The sequence below is a fragment of the Chlamydotis macqueenii genome, chromosome 12 (genome assembly GCF_036417535.1).
Source record: "Chlamydotis macqueenii isolate bChlMac1 chromosome 12, bChlMac1.mat, whole genome shotgun sequence".
Classification (NCBI taxonomy): Eukaryota; Metazoa; Chordata; class Aves; order Otidiformes; family Otididae; genus Chlamydotis; species Chlamydotis macqueenii.
The window spans coordinates 13,427,192-13,454,241 of NC_141567.1; the positions used below are offsets into that span (position 1 = coordinate 13,427,192).

At 39.1% G+C, this 27,050-nt stretch overlaps 2 protein-coding genes across 2 annotated transcripts in view; both read right to left on the bottom strand.

Moving 5' to 3' along the window:
* Nucleotides 1-3,676, bottom strand: part of MYO5C (myosin VC) — a 36,303-nt gene extending 32,627 nt beyond the window's left edge. The window contains exons 1-2 of the mRNA XM_086757743.1: nucleotides 3,563-3,676; nucleotides 21-131 (exon numbers count right to left, since the gene is read on the bottom strand). Coding sequence (XP_086613869.1) covers nucleotides 21-131; nucleotides 3,563-3,589 — 138 coding nt within the window. The 5' untranslated portion in view covers nucleotides 3,590-3,676. The remainder of the gene's footprint in view (nucleotides 1-20; nucleotides 132-3,562) is intronic.
* An 849-nt stretch (nucleotides 3,677-4,525) lies between these two features.
* MYO5A (myosin VA) overlaps nucleotides 4,526-27,050 on the bottom strand; it is a 93,694-nt gene continuing 71,169 nt past the window's right edge. The window contains exons 28-41 of the mRNA XM_086756939.1: nucleotides 26,569-26,796; nucleotides 23,807-23,907; nucleotides 23,173-23,253; nucleotides 21,060-21,258; nucleotides 19,410-19,484; nucleotides 17,318-17,411; nucleotides 15,066-15,212; nucleotides 14,524-14,678; nucleotides 13,251-13,340; nucleotides 12,375-12,525; nucleotides 11,274-11,556; nucleotides 10,256-10,430; nucleotides 8,794-8,874; nucleotides 4,526-7,904 (exon numbers count right to left, since the gene is read on the bottom strand). Of these exons, the coding sequence (XP_086613065.1) occupies nucleotides 7,752-7,904; nucleotides 8,794-8,874; nucleotides 10,256-10,430; nucleotides 11,274-11,556; nucleotides 12,375-12,525; nucleotides 13,251-13,340; nucleotides 14,524-14,678; nucleotides 15,066-15,212; nucleotides 17,318-17,411; nucleotides 19,410-19,484; nucleotides 21,060-21,258; nucleotides 23,173-23,253; nucleotides 23,807-23,907; nucleotides 26,569-26,796 (2,013 nt within the window). The 3' untranslated portion in view covers nucleotides 4,526-7,751. The remainder of the gene's footprint in view (nucleotides 7,905-8,793; nucleotides 8,875-10,255; nucleotides 10,431-11,273; nucleotides 11,557-12,374; nucleotides 12,526-13,250; nucleotides 13,341-14,523; nucleotides 14,679-15,065; nucleotides 15,213-17,317; nucleotides 17,412-19,409; nucleotides 19,485-21,059; nucleotides 21,259-23,172; nucleotides 23,254-23,806; nucleotides 23,908-26,568; nucleotides 26,797-27,050) is intronic.

Sequence of the window (27,050 nt, forward strand, 5' to 3'; positions counted from 1 at the left end):
ATTAAGGCTTTTGTCCTTACAGTTCCATCTTCTAACTGCACATGGAGAAAACAGTCTCCAGCGTTGTAGTTTTTTGTGATTTCTGCAGACTGCCAAACTTCTTCTTTATCAGGGATCCAAACCCTATTGTACTACAACAGAAAAACAAGACAATAGTTAGCTTAGCTACTATCGTAATACCAGACTAGCATAAAAATACAGTTTTCCACAAGTCAAGTGCAACCTAAAAGCTGAACTGGATGCCAGGACTTTCGGGGATTGTTCTTACCTCTGACCCCTTCAGCGGGCTGTATTTTTGTGCTTTAGTTATTCTTCATTAACGAAAAAAAATGAGAGCAGACCAATTAATTTCAGACATGCTTGTTCTGCTCCTGTTCAGCGTAAAGTCTGCAGAACAACAGCGTGCAGGAAGGTGAACAAGGGCCAGACTGTTGCCAGGCTCTTGAAACCCTCTAACACTGAACAAAGAGAATAAAACACACTTATGGCAGAGCCCTGATTTCTAGGAGATTTCAAATGACAAAGTACCAGAGAAAGCATCTTGTTTACCAGAATTTAGGCAATCACTTCCCTGAATTCAAATTCAGGATACTGAACTTAGAAAGCATTTTGCCATAGGCACAGAGGTACACACAAGAAAGACTCTGCACAGGTACCTCTCTTTTAACGGAATTGCAGTGCAATGCCCAAACAACATCTTTCCCTGTGCTAGGGTGAACTTCAAAGACGACTGGCAGGTTTCTTTCTTTACAAGCAATCAGCTGGCTTAGCTGAGATCGGTTCCAGTACTTTAGCTGTGTCTCAGGAAGAAAACACACTTCCTGAAGGCACTTCACAGTGTAAGCAGACGAACTGTAATACTCTTTTAGGCATTTGGAGAATCGAGACAACAGAATTACCTCAAGCCTTCCGCAACATAAATGTCTGAATGTAAATGACACTGTTCAAACCATCTCGTTCTCCCAGGCCAACATTAAAATCTGGCAGCATTAGCTACAGCTTTAAATGCTCTGCCCTAGGAGCTGCAGGAAACAGCATTCCTCAGAAGGACACAACACAGCTGGCAACCTCCGTAAGTCAGTAATTTCTTCACTGGTGTGGAGTGTGTCCCTCTCATCCTGCCAGAGTTTAACAAAGTGGCATCATCCCTAAAAGCCTCCCTAAAGCATCAACTCCGCATTAATAGACACTGGTTTAGTAACATCGAAACCACTTCTGTGGAGGGATTTTCAGTTTGAGATCCCTCCTGACACATCATCGTCTTCCTTAAACCTTGGTGCAAAATATTTTTTATACCATAGAACATATATCTCAGATGGCAATGAAGACAACATTGAAGACTGTATTTGGATGTAAGGAGAGGACAGGAGGAAGGACTGTGATGTCAGAAAAAAAGCCTGAAAATCACCCGTATAGGCTAGTACTGAGTTTCTCATGGGCCATGTCTCCTCTAACTTGTGATAAAGGAACACTAGAGACCATAGAACCATTCAGTCCCTACTTGCACGAGCAGCCATGCTGTACGATCTTCCTCCAGCATCTTTCTGTTTTCATAGCCAGAACCCTTCATTTTATTCTCCTACCCCAGCTATATTCACAGCCCGTTTAAACCAGCTGTGCTTAAATAAACCTGTGAGAACTGCTGCAGCTGCTTACCTGAAAAATTAATGTTAGTCAAGGATTTCACAAAGTGTTAGCATACCCATAGGTACCTTCAAAACTCATATACCTTCTCATTTTGGTGTTGCCACTGTTGTTTTTTTGCACAAATTACTTTTTTCCCCTCTCTAATTTGGAGGGAGCCCTGAAAGCTCCAGCAGATCCTCAGAACATGAGGTTCTCCGCCCCAAGAACCCCACTGAACACACTGCCAGCCGTGGGTGTTGGTCCTCACAAACTGCACTGTACCTCAACCGCATCCTTCTCAGCTCTGACCCCTGAAGATCAACAGCAAACAATCTCAGGTAAGAAGGACTTTTGCAGAGATGTCCTGCAAGTTAGCTTAGGTTGCCCAGTGACCTCTCCAGTTGACTTTGCAGTATTTCTAAGGATGGAGATCAACCTTTCTGGTCAACCATACGCCAGCCTGGCATGTACGTCTGGTGTTGAACACTAATCAAAACCTCAGCTGCTTTCATACTCCTTTGCCGATGCCTTCAGTATGATGGCATTTTTTCACACAATAACCAAAATCACAAAGACCTTTTCTAAAGAACCCCAAACCACTACGATGACAATGTTTTCATATATTCAACCAAAGGGAGAAGAACTCAGCTTCACAAATATTTATTTAACAGGTAAATGACAGACATGGCTCAATGAAATCAGTTTTAACTTTGCTTTTTTCATGTATATCTAAGCATAAATTGACTTTTGTGTCATTCCTACACTACGCTGATTTCCTGGCTTATAAGAAACACTTCCATATGCATAGCTGTTAAAATTAATTATTTATTTCCTATTATTCTATGTGAGTCAGGAATACCACCATCAAGTAGACGCAGGAGCACACAGCGTGTTCCCATGGGAGAAAGTGACCTGCAGCAGGTCACGGACAAGAAAAGGAAGAAAAAGCACGTGATCCAAGTACTGATTCTTCAGAAAAGGTCCCTGCAGCTCCCAGGAGCCTCCATTGGCAAACGGACCCGGCCTACCCCAGTCAGCACTCTCCAAACCCTGCCTCACAAGTAAACAGAGCGAGTTTGCTCATTTTCGTATCACATTACACCCACACTCCTTCCTCCCCTTCACCTGCCCAGCACTATTCCTGATTTCAAAAAAACTCCGTTTGTTCTGTCAGCTGCTCAGAGCACGGGACCGACACAGCAAATGCACAAACACCCGTGTGGCACAGGGCTGAACGGGAGTTCATTACGATATATCGCTTCTGCCATAGGAGAGACACAGGCTCGTAAATTAGTAATATACGCATGTTATTTTTGTTATGTAAAGCTAAGCAAACACGTTGTCTGTCATAATGCTCCGGTGACTACAGGAAAAGTTGGGAAAATTATGCAAAAACCACAGCAGGTACATTAAGCAGAAATAATGCTTGTTTTAGTGCCCCGTTCCGCCAAACATACTCAATATACGTGTAATAAAAAGGGCGAGCACCCCACGATGCAGTGGCCAGGGAAGGGCTGTTAAACTTTCAAACTGTCTAATGGCTGGCTACTGCATCGGAGACCTACAGCTAAAGACTCAAAGTCTCAAAAAAAAAAAAAAAAGTACTTATCTCAAAAATAAGTAGTATTTTGCCACGCAGCCCTGGGATTTTACAGCCGCTCCTCTGCCCGATACCGGCGGCACACCGCACACAGGGGGCCGCGTTCCCTCCGACAGCTCCAAACCCGCGAACTCTCAGTAACGCAACCGGCTCCACATTTTACCGCTCCGCCACCGCAATCCCCGAATCCCCCACAGCATAAGCACGCTCGGGCTTTTGGCACTGCTCGCCCGGCCCGGCCGCCCCTTTCCCTCTCGCTGCCCTCAGCGGGCGCTGGAGAAGCAGCCCCGCCATGGCAGCCCGGCGCCCCTCAGGGCCGCTCCCCGCCCCGTTCACCTGGGTGTAGAGCTCGGCCAGCGCCATGGGGACGGAGCCGCCGCCGCCGCCCCGGGCCGCCCGCGGAGAGAGAGAGGTGGCGCAGCCGGTTCCGCAGCGGGCAGGTGGCCGCGGTCCGCCCCCGAGGCGGGGGGGGGAAGCGGCCCGGCCCGGATCCTGGGCCTGTCCCGCCCGGGCACGGCCCTGCCCCGCGGAGGAGGGAGGCGGGTCCCGGCGGGGCCGCTCCGCACCTGCTGAGAGGGTTCCTGCGCCCGCGGGGCGTTTCGTGCGGGCAGCCGGCACGATAGCTGCCGTGGTGGGTACAGTGGAGAGGAGCAGCAGTCCCAGTTATCATACACAGGAACTTAAAAATGATCCTGGCAAAGCCGGGATCTGGGATACACCTTGATCGATCAGGAATAATGGCAGCTTTAGCTGCCAGAGGGATCCCGAGGGGAACCGCTCCTGACCCAGCAGGGAAAAACAACAGAAACAGCAATCCCCTTCCTACAAGACACCACGAAGGAGTTTCTCTAACAGCATAAGATAAAAACAAACAACTCAGAATGCATTCACTACGCTTAGGGCACTAACAGGTGTTACATGTAAATACCCTTCATGAGAAAGAAGATTTAAATAAACAGAAGTACCCGGTTTGGGGAGGTGGCCCCAGAGACGCGCTAGCCCTGCCTGCCAGGTGCCGAAGAGCTTTCATGGCATAGTACAAATCTTATTTCAGTAACATTTAATATTTGGTGACAAAATAACCTAACAGAACTGGGCTATGCCAAACAAAATATTTTCAAATACACACAGCAGTTTATGGCACACTGCTGGTACCCCAGATTTTAACCAACGCCCTCGGCAGACATCACTAAATCTACCGTGAAGGTGGAGGGAACCTGTGTGATCGCCTGGGGAAAACGCCAGCACACAGCTTATGAACAACCAACCAGCCAAACAAAAAAAAATCCAAAGCAAATCTTACAGTTGTATTTTTATTTGGACATTTTCCAGTGATAGCTATTAGACTACAGTTTTTATGATGCATACATTTACTAAGTACAACATCAGACACTACAACAGATCAGAGCTCAGGTCATTCTGACAATATTTTGGTTTTCATCTATGTACTGTAGTGGCATCAAGTGAAAACCTATGTTTAAAGGCTTTTATTTATCACATGAAGTATCAGCATCTTAAAAAAACCCAAGTGTTTACTCATAGTTTTTGTACGGTATTTGAAGTGCATTCAGCTTAAATCACAAATTACACAGACCTTCGAATTGCAAATGCTGGTGTCTCCAAGTTGGGAATAAATGTTACTGGATATCAATCCACTTTCCAACATGGAATTTCATCCTATTCTTTTCCTGTGATAGATGGAATAGATTAATCGCATTTAATGGACTTAAGCACTGTCACGTTCCATCCCAGAATGAAGTCTGAGAAGCAATTTTTCAAAATTTGGATAGAAGACTGTGTCCTAATCAGAATAAAATGATCACTGGAATAAAAATACACCAAACTGAATGAGGTAATTATTGTGCAAAATCTCTAGAATAACTGTATATAATTCTAACGGGTCATGGACAAGTATTTTTCCAGCATCCGATAAAATCTATCGTAGGCATAGATAATAAATTAAAATATAAAAGATATGTCCACATTAAAAGAGCATAACAATGATTCAAAGGAAAAAAAAAAAAAGGTAAAATAATTCTGCATTATATTCCATGGTTAAGGAGATATTAGTCCTAAGGTGGAAGAGATATATTATACACTGACACTAAAATTTTACTTCTGAAAAGTGCATGTAAAATACTGCCATGTAAAATATTAGATGAATTACCAGTTACACATCTATTCCAACTTAAAAATATTTTCCTTTAAAACATGTCAAGCAGCATATACTTTTAATGTGATATAAAAGTAATACCAGTCAAACCACTGAGTTTAAGGAGAATACCTATAAATTACTAACCACTACTTTTTTTTAAGGAAACAAGATACAATAAGGCTTTTTACAGGTAAAGAAACTTAAAAATAAACAAAAATACATTTAGGCATACATTTTATTACACTAACGCTTAAGTAGTGGATACATTTCCTGATCTACAGTATGAACATACCGCAATGCCAATTGTTTGCTTTTCAATAGGAAAAAAATTCTGTAGGTCAGCATGTTCTCAGGTGTTTTCTATCCTAACCTTGTTACTGGATGTGAAGGGTTTCCCATTACATTCTCACAACTACAGTACTCCTAACAGTCTGAAAACTACATTATACCTTATCTGGAGCCACTTAATAGTAGCCGTAGTTTCAGAAATCAAGTAACATTTGAAAAAAGAGTGTTTGGTATACCATGCACCAGAAAACAATCTAAATAATTTAGCAAAGATCATTCATAACGTTTATGCAATGCAGTATTAGGTTCTTGGAAGTACTGGCATGATCCATCAAACATGATATGGAGCATACACATTTGAAAATAAGATGACATGAGCGTCTTAAAATGACACTGGCAAAGTTTAGGTTGTCTTCACTGCCGATTTTAGCAGCCACACAAACAGCATGTCTACCTCTCAGGTAAAACACAACTGAAATGTTTCAGTCTGCTCAACAGCAATTTTTTTTTTTCTGTGAGTTTGCAGGCAAACAGATTAGTACCAAATAGTCTAACAGTGTACTTCTAGATTATTTCTCACTATTTAAGAAGAAATTAATGTTAGTGCTAAGTTGCTAATTATTATAATAATTTAAAAATATTGCACAATGCAATTGAGCAATGTGTGTGGCTTTTTTTTTTTTTTTTTTTTTTACATTTGAGCCATACACCACAAACTACCTGTTTTAAACTTCAGAACTGGAACCTTCAGCAAGGCTTCTGTGCTTACGTTGCACAATGTGAAATGTGATTTCTATGCAGCAGTTCCGATATATGTGAGAGAGAAAAATCTTTCCAATAAGATGTGCAATATCCAAAATAACTCAGTTTCTCATTATGCACTCTGGATCTCCAAACATTAAATCATGAATCATAGCCAAGTGACAGCATCATAGTCAAAACCTACTTAACGTTCTTGTTTGTCAGCCTTTCAAAGAGTGAGAGCCTTGAGGTACTGCAGAAATTTGCTATTAAAGTTTTTCCTCTCAAATGCCAGTATGAAAGAATACTTTTTTTTTTTTTTTTTTTTTTAAGTGGCAACAAAACAAAAGAGATTATACTCAAAATACACACTGTCATCTCTGGGGTCTACAAACAAAGAAGAACATTAGACAGACTACAAAATCTAAATAAACACTAAAATCTTTATTGACTTCTGATCATTTGCTTCAAGATTCTGTATTTTTAGATAACTACTTTTAAAAATAACTAAACATGTAATTTCCAGTGTGCTACTTGTGCTTAGTTACCATTTTCCTTTACAGGTGTTATTTGATACTGTTTGCAAAAATCCAGTTAAAGTAAGAAACTGCACTGGACTGTAAAGGCTGACAACAAAAAATGAAATATCTTATTTTTAGTGCCTAGTATGATACTGTCATACATTTAAAAGAACACAATATGCAGCAGCGATTTAGTATGCTTGGTAAACCACAGTACTAACAAATGAACACCTAAGTTATAGCATATAGTGAGCTATAAGACTTATCACTAGAATTTATGTCAAACTGACATAAACAAGGAAGTGGTTTAAGAAATCATTTTATATATTGCCAGTTTGTGTTTCTTGATTCCAGTTTTTACAAATTAAATGTAACAGGCTCCCAAGTGACTGTGTATTCTACTACAAAAAGCCTTACTTTCAAGTTTTCCGTGTTCAGGACTGTGACTGTCCCTGTTGGTCCCTGCCTATGAGAAGATTACATACGGAGTTTAATTTACACTATTTAAATATGTTACTAAAGATCTAAAAATGTCTCTAGACAGCTGAAGACACAATTTTTGTCCAAGCCTGATTTCCATATTCTGGAAACGTATGAATCAGTGATGTCCTCATAAATGCAACAACTGAACACAAATGCACATCTTTCTATCAGCCTCCAATCTGTGGTGCTGTTACGGAGTTTTCCAGCTAGTTTTACTACAGATCTGGGCATATATAGACTGTTCAGAAAACGTGTTTTCAGTGGCTCACTATGTTTTAACGGGTAAGGATATCAGGCAACTGATTCTCCATTTAACACTGACAGTACATCCTTGGGATCAGACACGTGATATGAAGCCCAGGCCCAAGCTGGCTGGGATCTGAATGGTTTCTAATGCCAAAGAGGATGGATTAAATGGAAAAGTAACAGGAAAGATGTGTTTAGCATCCATGAGCAACTGAGGAGAGTCCTTCCTGTCTCGCAGACGCATCTGCAAAGATAAGAAAGTTACATCCATTAGCATTTAGCCACTTGATAATAACAATCCTGCAAAGAGGCAGTATTTCATCTGTGCTTACAGATACATGTCTGTACAGACACACACTCTACGCTAACTTGACCCGACACATTTGCAACACTTATGCCATTAAACTGGAGTTAATTTCATCATATTCAGTTCTGCATATCTTCCCCTTACAATGCGATCCGAAGATATTTAGATTCCTTGCAAAAGGAAGAATTTGCCCACTATCTGGTCACTGCACCTTTTCTGTAAGTGGACTTCTAGTTTTATCTCAGTTCTACCTTCCCAATCTCCCTTATCCTGCTAGTAAATGTAATTCAATTTCCAACAGACCAGAAAGATCATCTTTGTTGCTTTTATTTTGCTCTACTGGCTGCTTTTCTTCAGAGTTTTCAAAATGTTTAATTTTCATCGATATATATAAAACTAGAAGAGCTAAATGAAGAACTCTGGAATGAACACAGGCCTCAGTTTTCAAAGCAGTTGGAACTTCCCATGCAGACACACGTCTGACAAAAGTAAATTTGCATATATAAATGTTACCACTTGAAAAGATGGCATACAAGCGTGTTTACACACACAAAGATGTACAAGCACAAAACCCTATTACCTTCCAAAAACCTCATACATGCTGACAGAGAAACTAACATTTTCATGCAATCCTGAAGGCAGTAAATTGTGAGTGCTTAAAATTTTAAGGCTGACAACACCTTTTCAACATAGCTAAAAAATGACAGCTGAACAGCCTGGTTTACTTCAGATTCCTGAATGTATTTCAGGACACAAGCAATTTTGTCTTATCAGAAGGCTTCTTAGAAATAGTCTAATGATTTCTGATGAAAAGACATAGCCATACCTGTATTGTACGTATAAATGACACCAAGACTCTCTCTTCAAACTCGTTAACTGGAGTATACAAATTCAGAACTTTTACAATCTGCAAAGAAGAACAACCATTCTTAGGTTCATTTTACTGATGAATCAACAGATGCATCCATGGTTACTAACAACAGACTTTTGAAATTAGCTATTTTTAAAATAAAATTCTTTACAAGTATTTGTTATTTTTTGCTTTATTGATTCATATGGAATTCCATCACCTGCTTAATGCTATGTTATATGACTGCCTTCTTCAGCACATGTGTTCTTTGGAGGCGGAAACTCTAAAATTCTACATGTGTGTGGAGAATACCAAACTATGGAAACACCAAACTATGGAAAAATCAGTTTATAAGTAACTGATTGTGTTCCTACACCTCCTGGAAACAGGCTGTATTCCCTCCCTAATTTTGACCATACAATTATGACCTTCTATAGCTTCCATTCAAGACAGTCTTAATAACTTCACTATTTTTCAAGAGAGTGATCTATTTATCTAAAATAGGGCTAAAGCCACTACAGGAAAGAACAGCAACACAAAGACTTTAATAATATTTGTTAAACATGTACAACTTATTAAAAAAACTCTGGGGTTTTTTTTTGCATAATTTTCTTGAAAATAAAACTGCAACACTTTTTAACAAAGTGAAAACACTTGAAGCACATGGAATTCTAACTTCTTATTTCAGTACAAAACTAACAGATTTTCCAGCAATGTGAATTACTAAATCAAAATCAATGCAACTGCTAGTGCTGACGCTATTGTGAAAGAAATCAAGAAATCGAGAAATTTCTTCCTTTTTCTGATGAGAATGTTCAGTAACCATCAAAGACGCTTGGGTCCATTTATTCCTGTACAAGCTCTATGCAAATGTAGCATGGTTAAAAAAAAAAAAGAAGTAAAACTTATCTGTACAAAGTTTAAGCTTTCATAAATAGAAGTCATCAGCCACTGAGATTCCCTTTGTTCAGCCTTTCTGAGGCTAATGGGTACAGTAACTTAACACTTTTGTTTGCAGTCCCTGAGACAACAGCTCTGTGTGAATTGTCCATTGACTTAACTGGATACCAACTCTGACGGCAGAAAGATCATTTCCTAGTATCCTAGGCAGAGCTGTCTGGAGTACAGAGACGTCTTTGAGTGAAGAGTTTTCTCTAAGGATTTTCACAAGCTGAGAGACTATGTATAGTACTACACCCCGCACATTCTATTGAGTTTCCCCTCATTTCTTCAAAACTTATCTTGAACATCAGACCTCAAAAAGGTCTGGTCCTTTTTTTACTGCTCCAACTTAATCTGTTTTAGTTGTGCTAGTGCAAAACAAAGTAAGAAATCTTTGACCCATGTGCAACAGCAGGGCAGGCAGGCAGAGCAAACACCAACAGAGCAGAGAACTGCTCAAAAGTGACAGCAGAACAGACAATGAGAGTTTCCCTACCTGGGCAGTAGTCAGAGCATTGCACATTGAACAAATGGCTTCTGCATCTTCATCCGTTTTCTTTTTCACTTGCAACAACTGTGCAGCCTGGATGAGGGGTTCCAGTGTTTCTTTAGCCCCACTATTCATCAAATTTTTATCACGTAGCCATTCTTCCAGTTGACTCACATTGTATCTGTACAAAGAGGTAAGATTGTCAAGACATTAATGCTTGATTATGGCTAAATCAAAAGCACATGCAATTTCTCTTTCCCAGTGTTTCTTCTTTGCCCTTACATGTTTTTCCTTCACATTTGTCACTTCTTGTAATTTGGTCTTCATACTATTTCCTGCTGATGAAGGCAGGAAATTTTGAGTTTCATAACAGTCAGAAAACTATGGCTGAAGACTTCCACTAACTAGCTTTTGCCATTTGTTTCTGTTCCTATTAATTGCAGGAACATGATGAGTATAAGAAGAAAGGCAAATGAGATTTTGTCTGTGCAAATGTGCAGTGAGGCTTTTCAAGGTTACTTGAGGAACTGGAATGCCTTGGCTAAGTTTCCTGGCATATGCCAGTCAAATGCATTGGACAACTGCTGCCAAATACAGGATTAGAGTAAGATGGCTTTACTGCAGGATGCAGCAAACTACAGTGTGGATGAACACAGAGGTATCCACTGAGCCACCAGCATACAAAGAATGCAGCAGGCATGTTTGCTATTCTTCTCCAAAAGCTGAGAAAGCAACTAACCACATTTCACCTACAGTTCAGATTCTTACTTGAGGATGAAATACTTTTGTTTTGCTTCTACCACATTTCCTTGAAAGCCAGGTAGGATTTGGCTTAAGTTAAATAAGCTCTTTTTAACTGAACCTCAAAAAAATCAGTTTAACATGATCTGCAACTGTTTGTGTGAAGAAAAATAAATAATGAAAATGTGTGTGCTGTTCCATCAAAATGATGTTCAGCTGCATCAAAAGTTCACTAAGATTTCCAGCAGCACATTCCAGAAAAGTATCACATGAGCTCTCCCACCTTATCTGCATTCCTTTGCTCCACGAGCACATGTCCTTGCGCAGGAGAAGATTATTAAGCGTTATGGCCCCAATGATGTAGAACATCTGCTTGACAACCTGTTTGATCAGCTCTGGATCCATTCCGTGCTGACACATCACTGAATGGAAAGAGTTCAGCTGCCGAATAATGGAGTCCAAAGTGTAGGTTCCTTCATCAGCAATGCTGGATGTTCTCTTCCGCAGCCCTGTTGGTTTCACCCCTGAGACACCTTGGATAGTCTCATGCTCCAGCATTCCTGAAACTGTATTTGATTGACAACATTATTATAGTGACTGAAAATCCCCGATATGCAAGCATATTGTGCAAGACAGCAAAACTTAGTATTTAACCTTTCTGCTACCCACACTTTACCAGGATTTCCAGCAATTCTGTGTCCCACTACAGTCTGCAAAATCTAAGCTTACAAGGTTTTTACAAAGATTCCAGCATGTGTGTTTGAAAGGAAGGTCTAATTCCAGCAAAATACTTTTTTCCTCCCATGATTACATGAGCAGCAGAGTCAGCAAACCAAGAAGCTGTTCCATTCTTCTAAATGTTGTAATCAGAAAGCATAATGAAAATTTCTGTGACAGTATTGTCTGACAAGAAAAATGAAAAGTACTTTTAATTAAAAAAATCTCTCTGAATGTGAGCTTCATCACTGCTAGCTATTTCATTGCTAATTGGTGTGCATAATAACAACAAACCATTTTTCTCCATATTAATTTTGAGTTCTCATGTGATTAAGTCTACTTTTTCCATGGGATATTTCCCAACAGACAGGGCAACAAATGCCAGACTGTCCTAACGGTTTCTTCCTGTAAATGCACGATTTATGACAAGTATGAATAAGGTATATCAATTTATTCTGTCACTGCCGGAAGAACCAGCCACAGTTTAGTTTTTCCTCTAATCCAGCCTGTCCAGTGTAGTCCTTACCATCCACAAACGCAATACCACAGGAACTATTAATAAAACTCTGCTGGTTAGGAAGAAATACAAGGTATAGTATATTACTACAATCACAATTTTTCTTTTGGTACTATGTTGTGAATTTTAAGGAGTTCAACTTTGCCTTACCAATCATTGGTTGCAGAATGTTTTCCAACACTCGGACAAGTTGTTGGTAGATCTGAATAGCCAAGTCACTCAGAACTTGTCTGTATTCAGCTAAATCAAAATTAGTGAGGCAGTGTTCATTCTGACGAGGTGTATTATGCTTCATAAACCCCTGAATTCATAAAATAACACACAAATGCTTCAATGGAATACAAAAATACTACATCAAACCACTATTCAAATTTTTTTCATGCAACTGGCAAATAATACTTTCAAAATAATAGTGACAGCTCCTCAAAGCTTTACTTTGGAAGTTCTTCTGATTGAGGCTAATGCTAAGATTTGCTTTTCAATTGTGACTTGTGCCATGTCTGCTTCCTTGACTCGCTAACTGAAATATCTGACACACGAACAAACCCTGCCAACTTTCTGGCAGGAAAGATCCTTCCCTCCCACGCCAGCACGGGCATTCTCACCTAGCCATTTATAGCCAAAATCCCAGTTAAGTACGAAGAAGAAATCACACGTATCACAGCCTCCAACCATAAATTAGTCTGCCATACTACGGTTAAAGTGCTTAATATGGCCTTTTTCATAAGAAGTTCAGTGAATTAATTACTAAACAACATCATGGTCACAGCCAGATTCTTCTACTTAATCTGAGCTGGCGCTTTCAGGAGCACAATGTCATCTAGCCTCCGGGCCCCAGCCTGCAGTAAAGCGAAACTGGTTCAAATCTTATCTCCTCATGCTTCCCACTGACATCATCACCATCGTGCCAAAAAGTGTAGCTGTTTTAAGACACTCTGACTGGATTTTGAGATATTACAGGAATTTGTTAGAGTAGTGCTCACTATAGTATTGTAGAGGACAAGAAACCAGAGTAGGAGCACTTACCTCTTCTCCACTATACTGCTTCAAACAGTGCAAAAATCGGCAAGTGTTAGATAGCCAGAAGGACACTGTTTCGAAGTCATCACCTCTTTTCTGAAGATAAAAACAAACACATTTCAACAAAGACTGGTAGGAGGAATATAATAATAAAATTATAGGTAAACAATTAAACACTTAAAAATCCACTTTCTTGTAGCTACTCAGGTTCTGATGTTTTGCAAAACTTTGTGTATTTCAGTAGCATACTAGGAAAGCAAGGTTTTTGACAAAATAGCATTAAACACCCTCCCTGTTTTCTGTAGTATTTTTCAAAAACTTTCAAAATATTATTTCCTCCACAGATACCACCTTTCTGTGCTTTACACATCCATCCTAACTGCTCTGTGCAGTGATCACAGGGCACTGTGACTGTGTTCCCAAAACACTCGTTCTGTGGCACAGTGACTCTTGTGAAAAGCCCAACGTGGAGTATGGGAGTGATGCAGAGCCAGCAGGAGGAGCAGAGAACAATTCAGCTTGCATGAATGTCACTAACATCATAACCATTTTGGCAGTCTGATATGAAAAACAAATAAAACAAAAAGTCCTCCTCGCCAAAGAACACAGAATCTGCTATATACTATCTCAGTAATTAAAATTTCTAGAGCTCTGTAGCATGCACTCCATTCACTTAAATATGTCCAAAAGTTTCTACAAATATCTGAGCTCCTAGGATTGTTTACTAAACATTTTTTCAAAACGTGTAGCTTGGTTAAATGCTTGGGTTTTGAGCACATCTGCTTTATTTAAAGACTATAAAACTCCATGAAGCATAAAACATATTTATGTCTTAATACTGCTCTCAAGATACCCCTGGAGTAAACTCTCCTAGCCAACTCACTGCAAAGACTTCAGGCAGTAACGTATTATCATCAATGTAGTCTGTAGGTGAAGCAAATTCGGAAAACTGCAAATGAAACATTTTAATTAAGTATTCTGTATTACAAAGACTGCATCCAAAGCTTTATAGGCATAACTTCAGAGGAGGAAGTCTACTCAAAATAAAAAGAAGGTAGTTTACTTTCCACTAATTCAAACCATCCCTGGTATTAGGTGGATAAAATGTTATCACTGTAATTTGCTGCCTGTTAACAACTTTTTGTTACTTTGGGGGGAGAACTTCACTGATCAGAAACCCAGAGCCAATTCACTGAAAAGTCTTCTCCTCACTCCTCTAGCATAAAATCAAGAGCAAAATTTAAATTAATGTTTTCCTAAACCAAGCAGACTAACTAACCTTCAATACTTTTTTGATGCCATTGATAGTGGAAGTCAATAACGACCGCACTTTTTGGTCATCATTAAGGTAATCCGCATGGCGTACACACATGAACAAAATATATGCTGGTAGTCCTGGAATCAGGTTGACAGCTACCCCACGTGGCTTCAGCTCTTGGGAAAAACAAACACACATTGTTTTGTTAGGTGTATAGCCATAGGAAAGTGTTATATTTGGTAATCACAACCTCCCCAGTTGATTGCACACACATAACTCTATACAGCCAGTGAAAACTAAGAGTAAAACTAAAAGCCACTTTCTTGGTAAAATAGCAGAACAGAATAAAACATAACAGCCTGCTAAAAAATATGCAGACACATTAATATGTACTATACTCATCAGGAAGGATGATTTGATTACAATAGACATTTAGAAATTTTAGATAAACTGTCAAACCCCAAAAAAAGCTATTCATTTCATAATGCAAATTCTGTGTTCTTATCATTCGTTCTTCAGAGTGTGTGGGAGCACAGGAGGCCACAAATGAGAAAGATGCTTACCTAAAATAAGATTCTTGACAAGTTTTTGTTCATCCTCCTTCTTATATTCTAACATCCCTTGGAAGTCCTTTTCTTTCCGTGGAATGTTAACTGGACGAATAGGTTCATCGATGATTTGTCCAGGCGATATGTTCTCCATTTGGCCCACTTCAGAGGGGAAATGAAAAGAAATTATATGTCATATTTTCCAGTGAAACCAATGCACATCTGAGGAACCTATGATATTTCTAAGGAAGAATTCCAGCATATGGAATTAAGAAATGTTTTTCTCTAGTTCAAGGTAACACTTAGCAACAAAGCGTTAAACAAAACCATAGATAGTTGATAAATGTATCTTGGGGTGGCACTCTTCCTTTGAAGGATAGTGGAAGTGTGTGAATGGCATCCATTAATACACACTTACTGCTGATTTCCTGGATTTTATAATATAAGAGCAAAAACGCAAAGCGATAGCCGTTAATCACTTAATCCCAGATTAATACTGCAAAGGTCTCTGTTAATTGTTCTGCAAAATGTTGTATTTCAAAGCTTGATGTTTGTTACCTATTGTGGTAGTTTTACCTTGACCAGCAGGCAAGCACCCACACCCCCATCCTGGCTCAGCTCCCCCCAGCCCTCCAGCAAGACAGGGGAGAAAATATTAAGAGCAAAAGTGAGAAAATTTTTGTAAGATACAGACAGTTTAATAGGTGAAGGAAAGAGAGGGAAGGAAAGCAAAGCAAAGGCAATCAGTCATGCCTCCCCCTACCCCCATACCAGAAGGGGTGATGCCCAGCCAGCCTCCAAACAGTCACCTTGTATGCAAAAAACCCTCCGCTGGCTCCGACGTTAGGTGGTACGGAATATGGAATATCCCCTTGGCCAGGTCAGGTCAGCTGCCCCCACTGTGTGCCTTCCCACCCCCCTAGCTCACTCCCTGAGGGGGCGGAGTGGGGAAAAAGAGAAAACCTTGACGCTGTGCAAGCTCTGCTCAGCGACAGCCAAAACACTGGTGTGTTACCAACATTGCTGTAGCCACAAATCCAAAACATAGCATCATACAGGCTGTTATGAAGAAATTAAAGTCCATCCCAGCCAGACCTACTACATCTTCCTTAGTTAATTAGATAATAAACACAGACTAAACTATGTTTTCAGAAACATTTTCTCACTCTATATTTTATATGAATACTACTGTGATCTTGTCCACAGTAGTAACCAAACAATACTGAATTATTTTTTAAAAACAACCTTAATTTGAGTAATCTTTCAAAAGGATGTATGAAATATCCACCTTGCTGCATACAACACCTCACAGTCCAGCCTCCTAGCTGCATGCAATCTCTACAAACTATTGCACATCCTGTGAGTGTGCTAAATGTGTGCACCTGTCAAACGGGATAGAAAATGCAGAAATCCAAATGGGAGGTCAAGGAGAACCACTAGCTACAGGATAATATACTCTTCTTAATCCAGGTTTAACTTTGTGTCACTGTTTTTTTCAAATGCTGAAGCACTGAAGACTACAGTCACTAATTTCAATCTTAGTACTCAGTAAAACAACTCATTAGGCAGTAAGCTTGTTTCTGGAGGAAGCAGATGACCATAAAAAGCTTCTGAAAGATGAGAACCAGGATTCTTTAAAAACAAGTTTATACTTCAACTTTATAACATTATTAATTGCTTTTAGCAATTAAAATGACTTTACTTATGCAGAGACATAATAAACTCTCTGTCTCACCAGTCCTAACATCCTAAAGCAACTCACTCTGATGCTTATAAAAATAAAATTAGCTTAGCCTATATCTCAGCATTCTCATATTCAAGTTTGTCCAGCAGCTCTGAAAGAAAACCTCAAGCAGAGAAAGACAGTCTCAGCAGTCTTTGCTCCAGTGACATAGAAATTCACAGAGGAAAACTGGGTAAATTATTGCTGCATGGTTCATATTTAGTATTGCTTTTGTCTTTACAAAACCAGATTCCGGTACACAAACAGCTCAGGTAACATTCCTTTATGTTTCAATGGTTTCTGCCTTCAGAGAAACATCAATCTCCTTCTACTCACTGCTTTAAAATATGACAAATATTCTAAAGGTTTATAAAGGAACACACAGAGCTCTGAGTGCATCTCCTGTTTCTGAAATGAATTAACAGAGGCTAAAGCTACTGAAGACCTCATGCCCTCCAGACTGCTAAGACAGGTGGATATCGTGACAACAGGATCACAAAAAGTAAATCAAAATCTTTCTCCTCCTCTCAAAATATAAAAGTACCTTCAAGTTCACCAATCTTCTTAGCAAATACTTTCAACTGTTTCTTTAACTTGCGAACAGTTTTGTCTTGCTTTTCAAGCTGCTCCATTAAATCCTGTAAATTTAAATGAAAGATCAACATATCATAAAGTGCCATAGCGTGTGACAGAGACAAAATCAGTGCTGTTAGAATTACAAAGCGGTGAGGAAAGCTGAACTGCGGTGCCATCTTCTGGCTGAGGTTTGCAAGCTGGTACACGGCCTGTAACACAAGCCAAATATCGCAAGTTATTAAGTTACGTGCAGCACGACAAAGGCAAAGCTCTTAGGCAGGTATATTCTGCAGACACTCAGAACTAGGTCAGTTCTTACAGCAGAAGACGTTTTGCTGCAAACACATCTCCCTAATGCTTCCTCCCTGCTCTTCCAAATGCCTCACGGAAATAATTTTCTTCATTATTTAACAGCTAGCCTGTATTTCTGCATCATTTATTCACATCTTCAGGATTGACTCATTACTCAGACCTATCCACTTTATAAGACTACAAGAGAGAGATCTGCAGAAAGACCATAACTTGCACTCAAATTTACCAAAATCATAAAACATCCAGACATACAACATAACTTGTATTTCTCTGCAATCTCCCTATCGCTTGCTGTCATCATATTTCCTTAGACTGAAACTGGGGCCTTACATCTTTTTATTCTGTACCTGAACAACACCCAGCACATAAAAGTCCTACTCTTGCAAGAAAGTTTTATCTCCTTTGAAAGAAGCACTCCCCAGAAATCTATCTTTGAATAATTCTCTGACCCATGGTAGCGCATTCATGAAATAATAATGTAATTTTAAAAGGGGAAGTCTTTCTAAAGGAAGCAAAACCTCAAGCTCAAAAAACCTGAAAGCCATTCCAGGTTAAGAGTTTGAAAGCAGCTTAAAAGAAAAATGCTCTTTTGTATCACACTCTTTTGTAAGCATGATTCCTCATGGCACTAATAAAAACATAAGAGACCATGAGCTCCTTGCATCAAAAGCATCATCTGGGAAACTACATCTTTAGTAAAAGTATTGAAAAATATTAGTGTAGCATTGGCAACAAATTTCATTTCGGCACAAAATTGCTCTCAGTCATGTAATAAAGAGTTTATAACTTAATGTAATACACTGAGGCAGTACGATAATAGGCCTGTTGAAAGAACAGAATCAAGGCCATGCTTCATGTTCAAAGTAGTATTCAGTGTTACAACTGAAATCCCGTTAATAACACATCATACTTATCAGCAGATACAACCATTCCTACTGAATTTAATTTTTAAAAACCCAAAAAACAATATGTAAGTCCAACAGACTGTTTTGAAAATATCAGTAAAGGGATGTATGGTTTCTGAAGAACAAATATGTGAGGAGGAAAAAAGGTATTTCTGTCGTTCCTCTAAACAAACTGCACAGATTTCACATCTCATTACGATTTGGAATCTCATATATTATATTCTGTCAGGATGACATACGGTGCTATCTCAATTTGTTATCTTTAATTGTTATGGAACTACAATGTTATTTCCAATGTTATCCTTCAGCCTTTGTTTTTTTAAAAATATTAACAGGTTATGTATTTTGATTCTGATGGATTTATTCATTCTAGATGTCAATGCTGCAAAGAGATCTACGGACAATTCAGGCTGAGACTGGGCTACTCAACAACAAGGCGTTATTCACCTTTCTAAGTACCTGTATGACCAGGCCTCTATTTTGCTGAACTGAATTTAAATGTATCAAAGTTTCAAAGCAAAGAGTGTTTCTGAAAATTGAGCATCTTTCGCATTATGTACCTCTTTTTTTTCAGGGCAGTATTAAGTAGTATTCAAATGGAACCTGCTTTGGTCACAGTGCAAGACTTATATTAGTAACAAAACTGTGCATCGAAAAGAGACACAGATGACACAGAGGACACTAAGTAACAAAAAAAAAGCAGTGAGGGAAGTAATTGGCATCATGAAGCTCTCTGCAGGGGATTTCCTTTAAAAGGGAAAAAGGGAGGCAGCCTGGTTTTCAATTAGTGCTCCAGAAATAGCAAACAAGACAACAGAAACAGGATTCACGTGATCTACATACAATCATCCGTTTGTAAAGTGAAATCCGGTACGACTGATACTTCTTGGGATCATCTGCATACAACTCCTCATAAAACTGTAAAAATAGGTACAGGATTGTTTTTCCCTGCCTTTGAGACACTGATACTTCAGTAAGCACTATATAAATGAAAATAGATTAAAACAAGATAAAGAATCTCTAATTTTTAGGTAGTCTAGTCCTTAGTTGTGGTGCTGACTCCAGCCTCTCCCAGAGAGACGCTGATGTAGATGAGCTGAGGAACAGTCAGCTCTTTTAAAAATGGGCAGTACTAATACTGTGAAAGCCTGGAATATAACCTTTGTGAGAACCTGGACAGGACATTTTCTTATCCTAATCAAGACGGGATTGCAGTGAATATTGCAATTCTAGTATCACATCTGGAAAGCCTGTACATGATTTCCACCGTAGGGCTAGGAGTGGAAAAAAGCGTATTCCCGCCTTGGAGTGGACTTGCAATACTCAAACATCAGAAGTGAAATACTAAGGAATGAGTCTATATTTAACAAGTAAAATTACATTCACTGTATTTGAAAATAAAGAGAGCTCCTCTGGGATGTAATTACATGACTGTATGTTGTCTTGGGAACACAGAATGTGATGAGTAGGTCTCTTGGGGTGGCGGGGAAAGGCTAAAAATCATAACATATGACTAAGCAGCAGGAGGGAGCTGACAGAGACGGAAACATTCGCCATTCACCTTTGCCAGCGGGAAACAGTTGCTGCTGATGCAAACATACCTACTTCGAATCACTTTTCCAGGATCTACTCACTGAATTATCTGATACTTTCCTCAAAATCTTTGGTACTAAGACAAGAGCCCAGCTATGATAACTTCTATAACATATGTAAGCAGAGAAGACTACACCTTGGCTTGTTTAGAGGAAGCAATGACACTCAGAGGTAGGATTTTTCTTCCTGAAGTAACATTCTTCCCTGTACCAATAAACAGTGATGAGCCAACAATATTTCAACACGGGGGTCTCTGGAAAATTTCCCCAGAATTGGAACCAGCCTGCACATGATGAACATACTCCCTTGCAGGGAAAGGTAAGGAGTTCCACCCCATCCTTCCATCATATAAAAATACTGTGCAGTATCAAGGAATACCAATTATTAGCTTAGTGACTTCTAATCAAGTTTTTTTTTTCCTGGAACTATTTCTTTCTTCAAAACATACTGAATAGCTGGAGCTCATAACACAGTGGATTATCTGTGTAGCTTCAGGGAAGAGGGAAATTGGAAGAAAAGGGACATTAAATAATCCAAGAACTACATCAGAGTTTTTCAACAAAATAAATTAGTATATTTCAAAGGAAACAGCACTACTTGGCACTAATATTTTTTATGAGTTCCCTGGCTATCAATCATTCTATTTATCGATAATTAAACTCATCAGTTGAAAGGTGGGATCCACGAGCTTTCTCCATGGCACAGACTTCAAAACAATTCCCTGAAACGTTGTTACTTCATAAGGAACTGTTAAGTCTCTCTCCCCCATTAGCTTACCCACAAAAAACCCACTCAAGCCATTATTTTTCAGGAGGCTTCCATCTGAAAACTGATACAACCTTACAGGCACAGCAAGTCCTTAAGTCCCCTAGCCTGCTCCTGCAGCACGATTTTCCTTACCAAGTTCTCGTTAGTCAGCCGGGTGATCTCATGCTGCAGACTGGCTTCAATGCGGGCCTCTGGAGGCAGCTGCAGATTCTGTGCTAGGAGCTGCTGCTGGCGATTGTTCTCTTCCTTCAGACTTTGGATCTCACCTCGCAGGGATTCCAGTTCATTCTCATGGCTCTTCTTCTGCGACTGAAGCTGAGACTCCAGCAGCCTAAAGAAGTTGAGCAACAGTTGGGTGAACACACTTCGAAAGTGACATCCCCAGTGCTCAGAGGGAGTGTAAAGCTTTAGCTGCTGCTCAGGAACAATTAGCCATGGCTTGCAAAGGAAAATGAAAAAGGCGGAGAACTCTTTAAACCCTTCAGTATGCCTTCTAATTAAATTAAGCTTGCATGATCAAAAAGTGGAGAGAAACTAATTGTGACACTATTTTGCATTTCCTTTGTGATTGAACATATACTGCGTATGGTGCCACTGAGAATATGTGGCAATAAACGCATTGCTAAGTCTTCACAGATTGTCACTGCTTTTAAAGGGGCTTTAAAGAGGTTTTACTTCTAATCAAACAAAATGTGTAAGAGGAAGAAGACCGTGTGTTCACTTAAACTAGGACCCTGCAATATTAACAAAGGAAAATATTTTTATAGTTAACTCTGTTCAGTCAGAAACCATGTAATTGCAAATGCACATAAATAATCTTTATTTTTATATTAAAACCAGCATTTTGCAGAGGGTTGTCATTAGTGCGGTAAAGGTTAACAACAGAACCAAACTCAGGACTGGGATCCAGGAGCTCTATTTTATCCTCACCACAGACTCGCTCTTTCCCCTTGGGCACATCACGTCTCAAATTCTTCTCATGTGAAATGGGGATAACACATACCAGCTTCCTTCGAGCAGCGCTGTGGGGATCTACTCCTGCTTGCAATGCACTGTCCAGGGGCTCTGAGTCATCACTTCGTACATACACACACAGGAAATGACATCGCTAGTGACTACCAGTGTTCAATTAGACAAACTTTCAGGGTTTAAATATGCATAAGGCAGGCACATTTATTAGTAACTAGACTGATCAAGCACGTAAGGGCAAATAGTCATTTACCTGCAGTGCTCTGCCATTTAATATAAAGCTTCTTGCCTCTGCAGCGCTAGGAGAAGAAACAAGAGGCGCAGAGCAAACACTCTCACATCCTGCTCTGCAGAATCCTTGCTCTAAGTTAGAGCTTCACAGGCTTACAAACAATGTTAGGGGTAGAATTTGTTAGCACAAGAAAAGGAAAGACTTTAGTTAGTAGCATTCATTGCAAAATAGCTCCTTCTGTAGTTACTGCTAGCAAATGTGTATATTGAAGAAGATCAGCAGTGCTGATCTATTGAATTAGTTGCCAGTGCACGACTCAGAACCATTTTGGAAGTCTAGGACACATGTATGGATATATGCACGCAGAGCCAGAACTGCACTTCTTAGACAAGGCGAATCTCACCCCTTATGTGACCAGCGTGCAGTCTCTGCAGAGACTGCAGTGATTGCACTGAGGCTTGAGCAGCGCCACCGTGAACTAGAGATTACTTCTGTTTGTTGGTTGTGTCTTACATTCTGAATCTTGCGCAGAGAGACGTGGGAGAAGAACGTTCAATTTACTGAACTTGAGTCGCAACAAGGAGAGTAAGACCCATAACTATTTGAAAGTTAAGAGTACACTGAAGCTACTGAAAAAATAGTTTTATTACTAAAATGATTTTACTTCTTTACACTGAAAAACTGTAAGGGACATTAATTTTGTAAGGGACATAAAGGCAGACAAATAATACACGGCTACAAATCTTTTCTGTTTGTGGAGCTTCTGGTATTTTACAGTCTGGTTTTGTGCAAGTATTCTTATGAATTATGTATTCGTTATTGCTGCCATCTTAACTTTTTAAATGCTAAAACTTGACAAGTAGAAAGGCTTGGGGACTAAATTTGAGGAAACTCTTTAATTTGTAAAATTTGTGATGACATTTTTCTAACTGTTAAAGCAATAGAAGTACTGTACCTAAAGCAAACCCATAGCAAGGGGCACAGTTAGCTAGAAAAGAAGGTGCAAATGAAGAAAAAAAAAAACATTCTGAGAAGTCTGGTAACCTGTTGGCTTGTTTTAACCCTTCATAAACCAGCCAAAGTTCTCCATCCTCATTCAGCATATGATAGTCCAGGGGAGATGGCCTTTCAAGAAAAGTTTTTAAAAAAAAATACAAGAGAGATATGTGATGGTGATGAGATGACACATTAAGGACATTACACGCTAAGTTACAGTTACTATAAAAGAGAAACAAACAATGCTCTAAAACAACTTAGCAAATTACTTCTCTTGTTTATACCTATTTCTTCTTAATGACGAAATTCAGTTCTCAGTGTTAGCCCAACTGGTTACAGCATTTCATGCTGTTACAATAAATGTATTATGACAGACTATTGTGACAACTACTGGACAAAAGGTAAAAAAACAGCATGGGGAACAGCACCCAGTCTGAGCAACGTGGCAATTAAAGGCTAAGAAGATGTAAACCCAGGAAGCTTGATTTTGCCTTTCCCCATTGTTTCCTAATCCTTTCAAATACTGGATACAGCGATTTTACTAATCAAATCAAATTATAACCCCAACTACAAGTGTTCTCTAATTATCTAGACTTAAATGGATGCAACTTACTGAATGTGATAGACGCAGTGCGTCACAGCAGACGTCAACTCATCATAGATTAAAAAAGGGAACTTGTACCTGTTTGTTTCCTTCAGTCCAATATATGCCTGTGCTATTTCCCCTTTGTCTTTCATCTTTTGTACATCCTCCAAGAGGATTGTAGAATCCGTCATGGTATTCTGGAAAAAGAATGATGATTTCCAGGGTAAATTTAACAATGTAATTATTCTTCTATGATTCTATGATTCTTTGAATCCTTGTTTTCATCACTTTACCCATGGGGAACACGAATCCTTGAGTAGCCGCATTACAATTAGTGTGGGTACCTACCCCTTCTATTTGATGAAATAATGAATTAGCATTTTATTTCAAATTATCAGGAACAGCTGCCAATACTGAAACTGAAGAAGCATAATTTTGCAAGCTTAATTCTATTACTGTTTCTTAAACAAGGCATTGCATACAGTCTTTTAAATCTCATCAATAAGGTCCATTCCTCATTTCACACATTTTAAATACTCTGGCAAAATAGGAAATAATTTGCAATGGCTTGCGATTTCTAAAGTTAGATATCATCATAATACCATTTTGTTTCAGTTTTGAATGTTTACTACAGCACTTTGTTTTTTCTTCAGTAAAACTTAAAATACTTAACAGTTTACAGTCACCCTGGCCAGCCTGACCTGAGTCACTGCTGTGGAATAATTACAGTGGAACCACAGGACTCCAAGGAACATAGGAGATGTAATTCTGACTTTTCTTTTTAACTTTCAAAACAATCAAATGCTATTTTCCTGAGTAAAATTTTGCAAAGTATTCACAATAACAACTTTCTGGATATAAATTTTGAAGTCTAGCTCTCTATGCCTAGTATGATTCGTATTATCACACAAATGAAAACCACTAAAATATATAAGCTCCTCGAAGAATTGTTCCTAACGTCCTTAGAGATCTTTGTGATTTTTCTATTATTATTTTATTACACAGTAAAACTACTGTGTCTCACCTGCCAATCTATCAAGCTTTAGCAGTCTGAACATATTTATTATTTTTGTGCCGAAAGAAAGAAATGCTAATTAATCTTAGATCTTCAAGAATACTCTACCTGCTGTAGTTGTAATATTTGAATTAACAGCCTTCGTTTAGAGTCAGTTCAGTTTCTCATACTCCTAAATACTAAGCGCTCAACTACATATTCTAATCAAATATTCAGCAATTCCCATCCAATATCTACAGATCACAACACGAGTCCTGAATGTCTACTGCATGCCGAGGATAACAAACACTATAAAGTAAGGTAGCTCTTCATACCACAGACTTTTTTTTTCGGTGAAATTTATGGATTTTGCAAGTTAACAGAGATCTGATCCCTGAATTTGTGCTGCTTACTCTCCTAACATGCTCAGCAAGATACATTCATTGAGCTGACTAGACCAATTCCTGAATCTTTCCTTTCATGTTCAGGTTAGTATAAGCCAACAGTTCAAAATTGTTAAATGTGCTTGTTTTGAAATAAGTTAATCCTATGCGTGGAGTGGGAAGATGGGGACACGGGGGACACAGGATAGTGAGAAAGGCTTTTCAATGACAGCAAAGTAAAGTGCAAGAACAACTTCAAATACATGTAGCTACTTATGAGAGGCAGGGAAATGACAGCTCAAGTATTGTTGAGGGTTTTTTTTGGCATTTAAGAGTTCTGGTTTATAACTGTAAAAGAAAATGTGTACCTTATCCTCCTGGCAATCAAATTGGTAGGCAAGAAAGAAGAAAAACAAATCATTAAAACAAATCTGTCTGTGCTGCAGCTGTCCAACCTAACAAGCAGAAGCTATCTGCAAGCTGGCTGTTAGCCATCCCACAGGTCACCTTCCTATTTCCCTCATGCTCATAACTGCTGTAAAAACAACACTCGTATCCCACCATTGCTGAAAATAAGTCACTAAAGGATTTACTATTCAAGTATTTATTTACAACATTCTAAATATTACAGAAAAAAAATAGTTTTGTTTTCTTTATAATTAATCATTCAAAACAAGATAGGTACTACTGCATGCATCACAGACTTTCAATTTATTTAGGACAAAGATAAACACAACTTTGCAGAGGCAAGGGAAAGATTATGTCTCTCTTCATTCTTTCGGGTGGTTATGAAACACTAAATAGCTCAGTTCAGTGGAAATGACTAGTTCCTGGATTTACATGACACCTTTTCAGGCTGAATGATTCTTATTTTCAAAGCTGTTACTTCCCTAAATATCTCACCAGAATCAGAGCTTTTTAGAAGACATGCATTTCAGTGGTTGTAATCTACTCTTCTCAACAAAACCACATAGCACCTATCATGCCATTGAATGGAATTTATCTGTCTTCATAGGTCATCTTTATGAAATATTACTTATCTGCAACCACCTATGACTCCACATAGATTTAGAAGAAATTGTTCGTTGCTTCTCCTACTGAACTATTAATTAAAAACAATTGTATATTTTCTAGTCAAACTACATACTCACTAGAGAAATTATACTATTCCAAATGAGAATTATTTCTGGGTTGTTAAAGGAGTCTGGGGAGATCCCAGCCAGACCATTGATATCTGCCAGCTGGGTATGATCGTTACGATATCTTTACATGAATGCTGGTAGACAAATCCAAAATTGGTTTATTAATAGAATCTCCCAATTTACACTGCTGCAATTTGTGCACTAGCAATGGATCAGTGGATTACTTTCAAACCTAGACCATTTTATTCTGCCTTTTCAAGTACACTGTTAAATTAAATAAAGCACATCAGTGACGCAGTGTAACTTTACTACACAGTGCATCTGCTGACAGTTATTTACCTTGGGTTGAATAGCCTCTTTCTGGCTAACAAGCTGAGACCTCAGGATGAGGACTTCTTCCTTGCGTACTTCAAGCTCCTCACTTACTGAAGTCAGCTGATCCAGGAGGACTCTATACGCAGGGGCGCCAGGAGCCGTTACCTCTGGAGATCGTGTTTCTGTGAGGGCCTTCTGCAGCTCATTCAACTCATTCTTCAGTTTTTTATTCTCAGATTCAAGTTCTTGACGCTGCAAGAAATAGAGACAATTCCAATGTGCCTATAAACCACAGGTACAAAACTATGGATAGAAATAGTAAAAACTATGAGTAACTGCAAGAAATCAATCAATCTCTGCCATATCCCTGGCCTCTTGACTACAGCTAATAGTGCCTGGGAGGATTTCACTAGCAGAGCTAACCTTCTGTCTGAAGTGCAAAATCAGAACACATATACATGAATCATACAGATTTGATGGGAAAGAAATTACCAATCTTTTTTCCT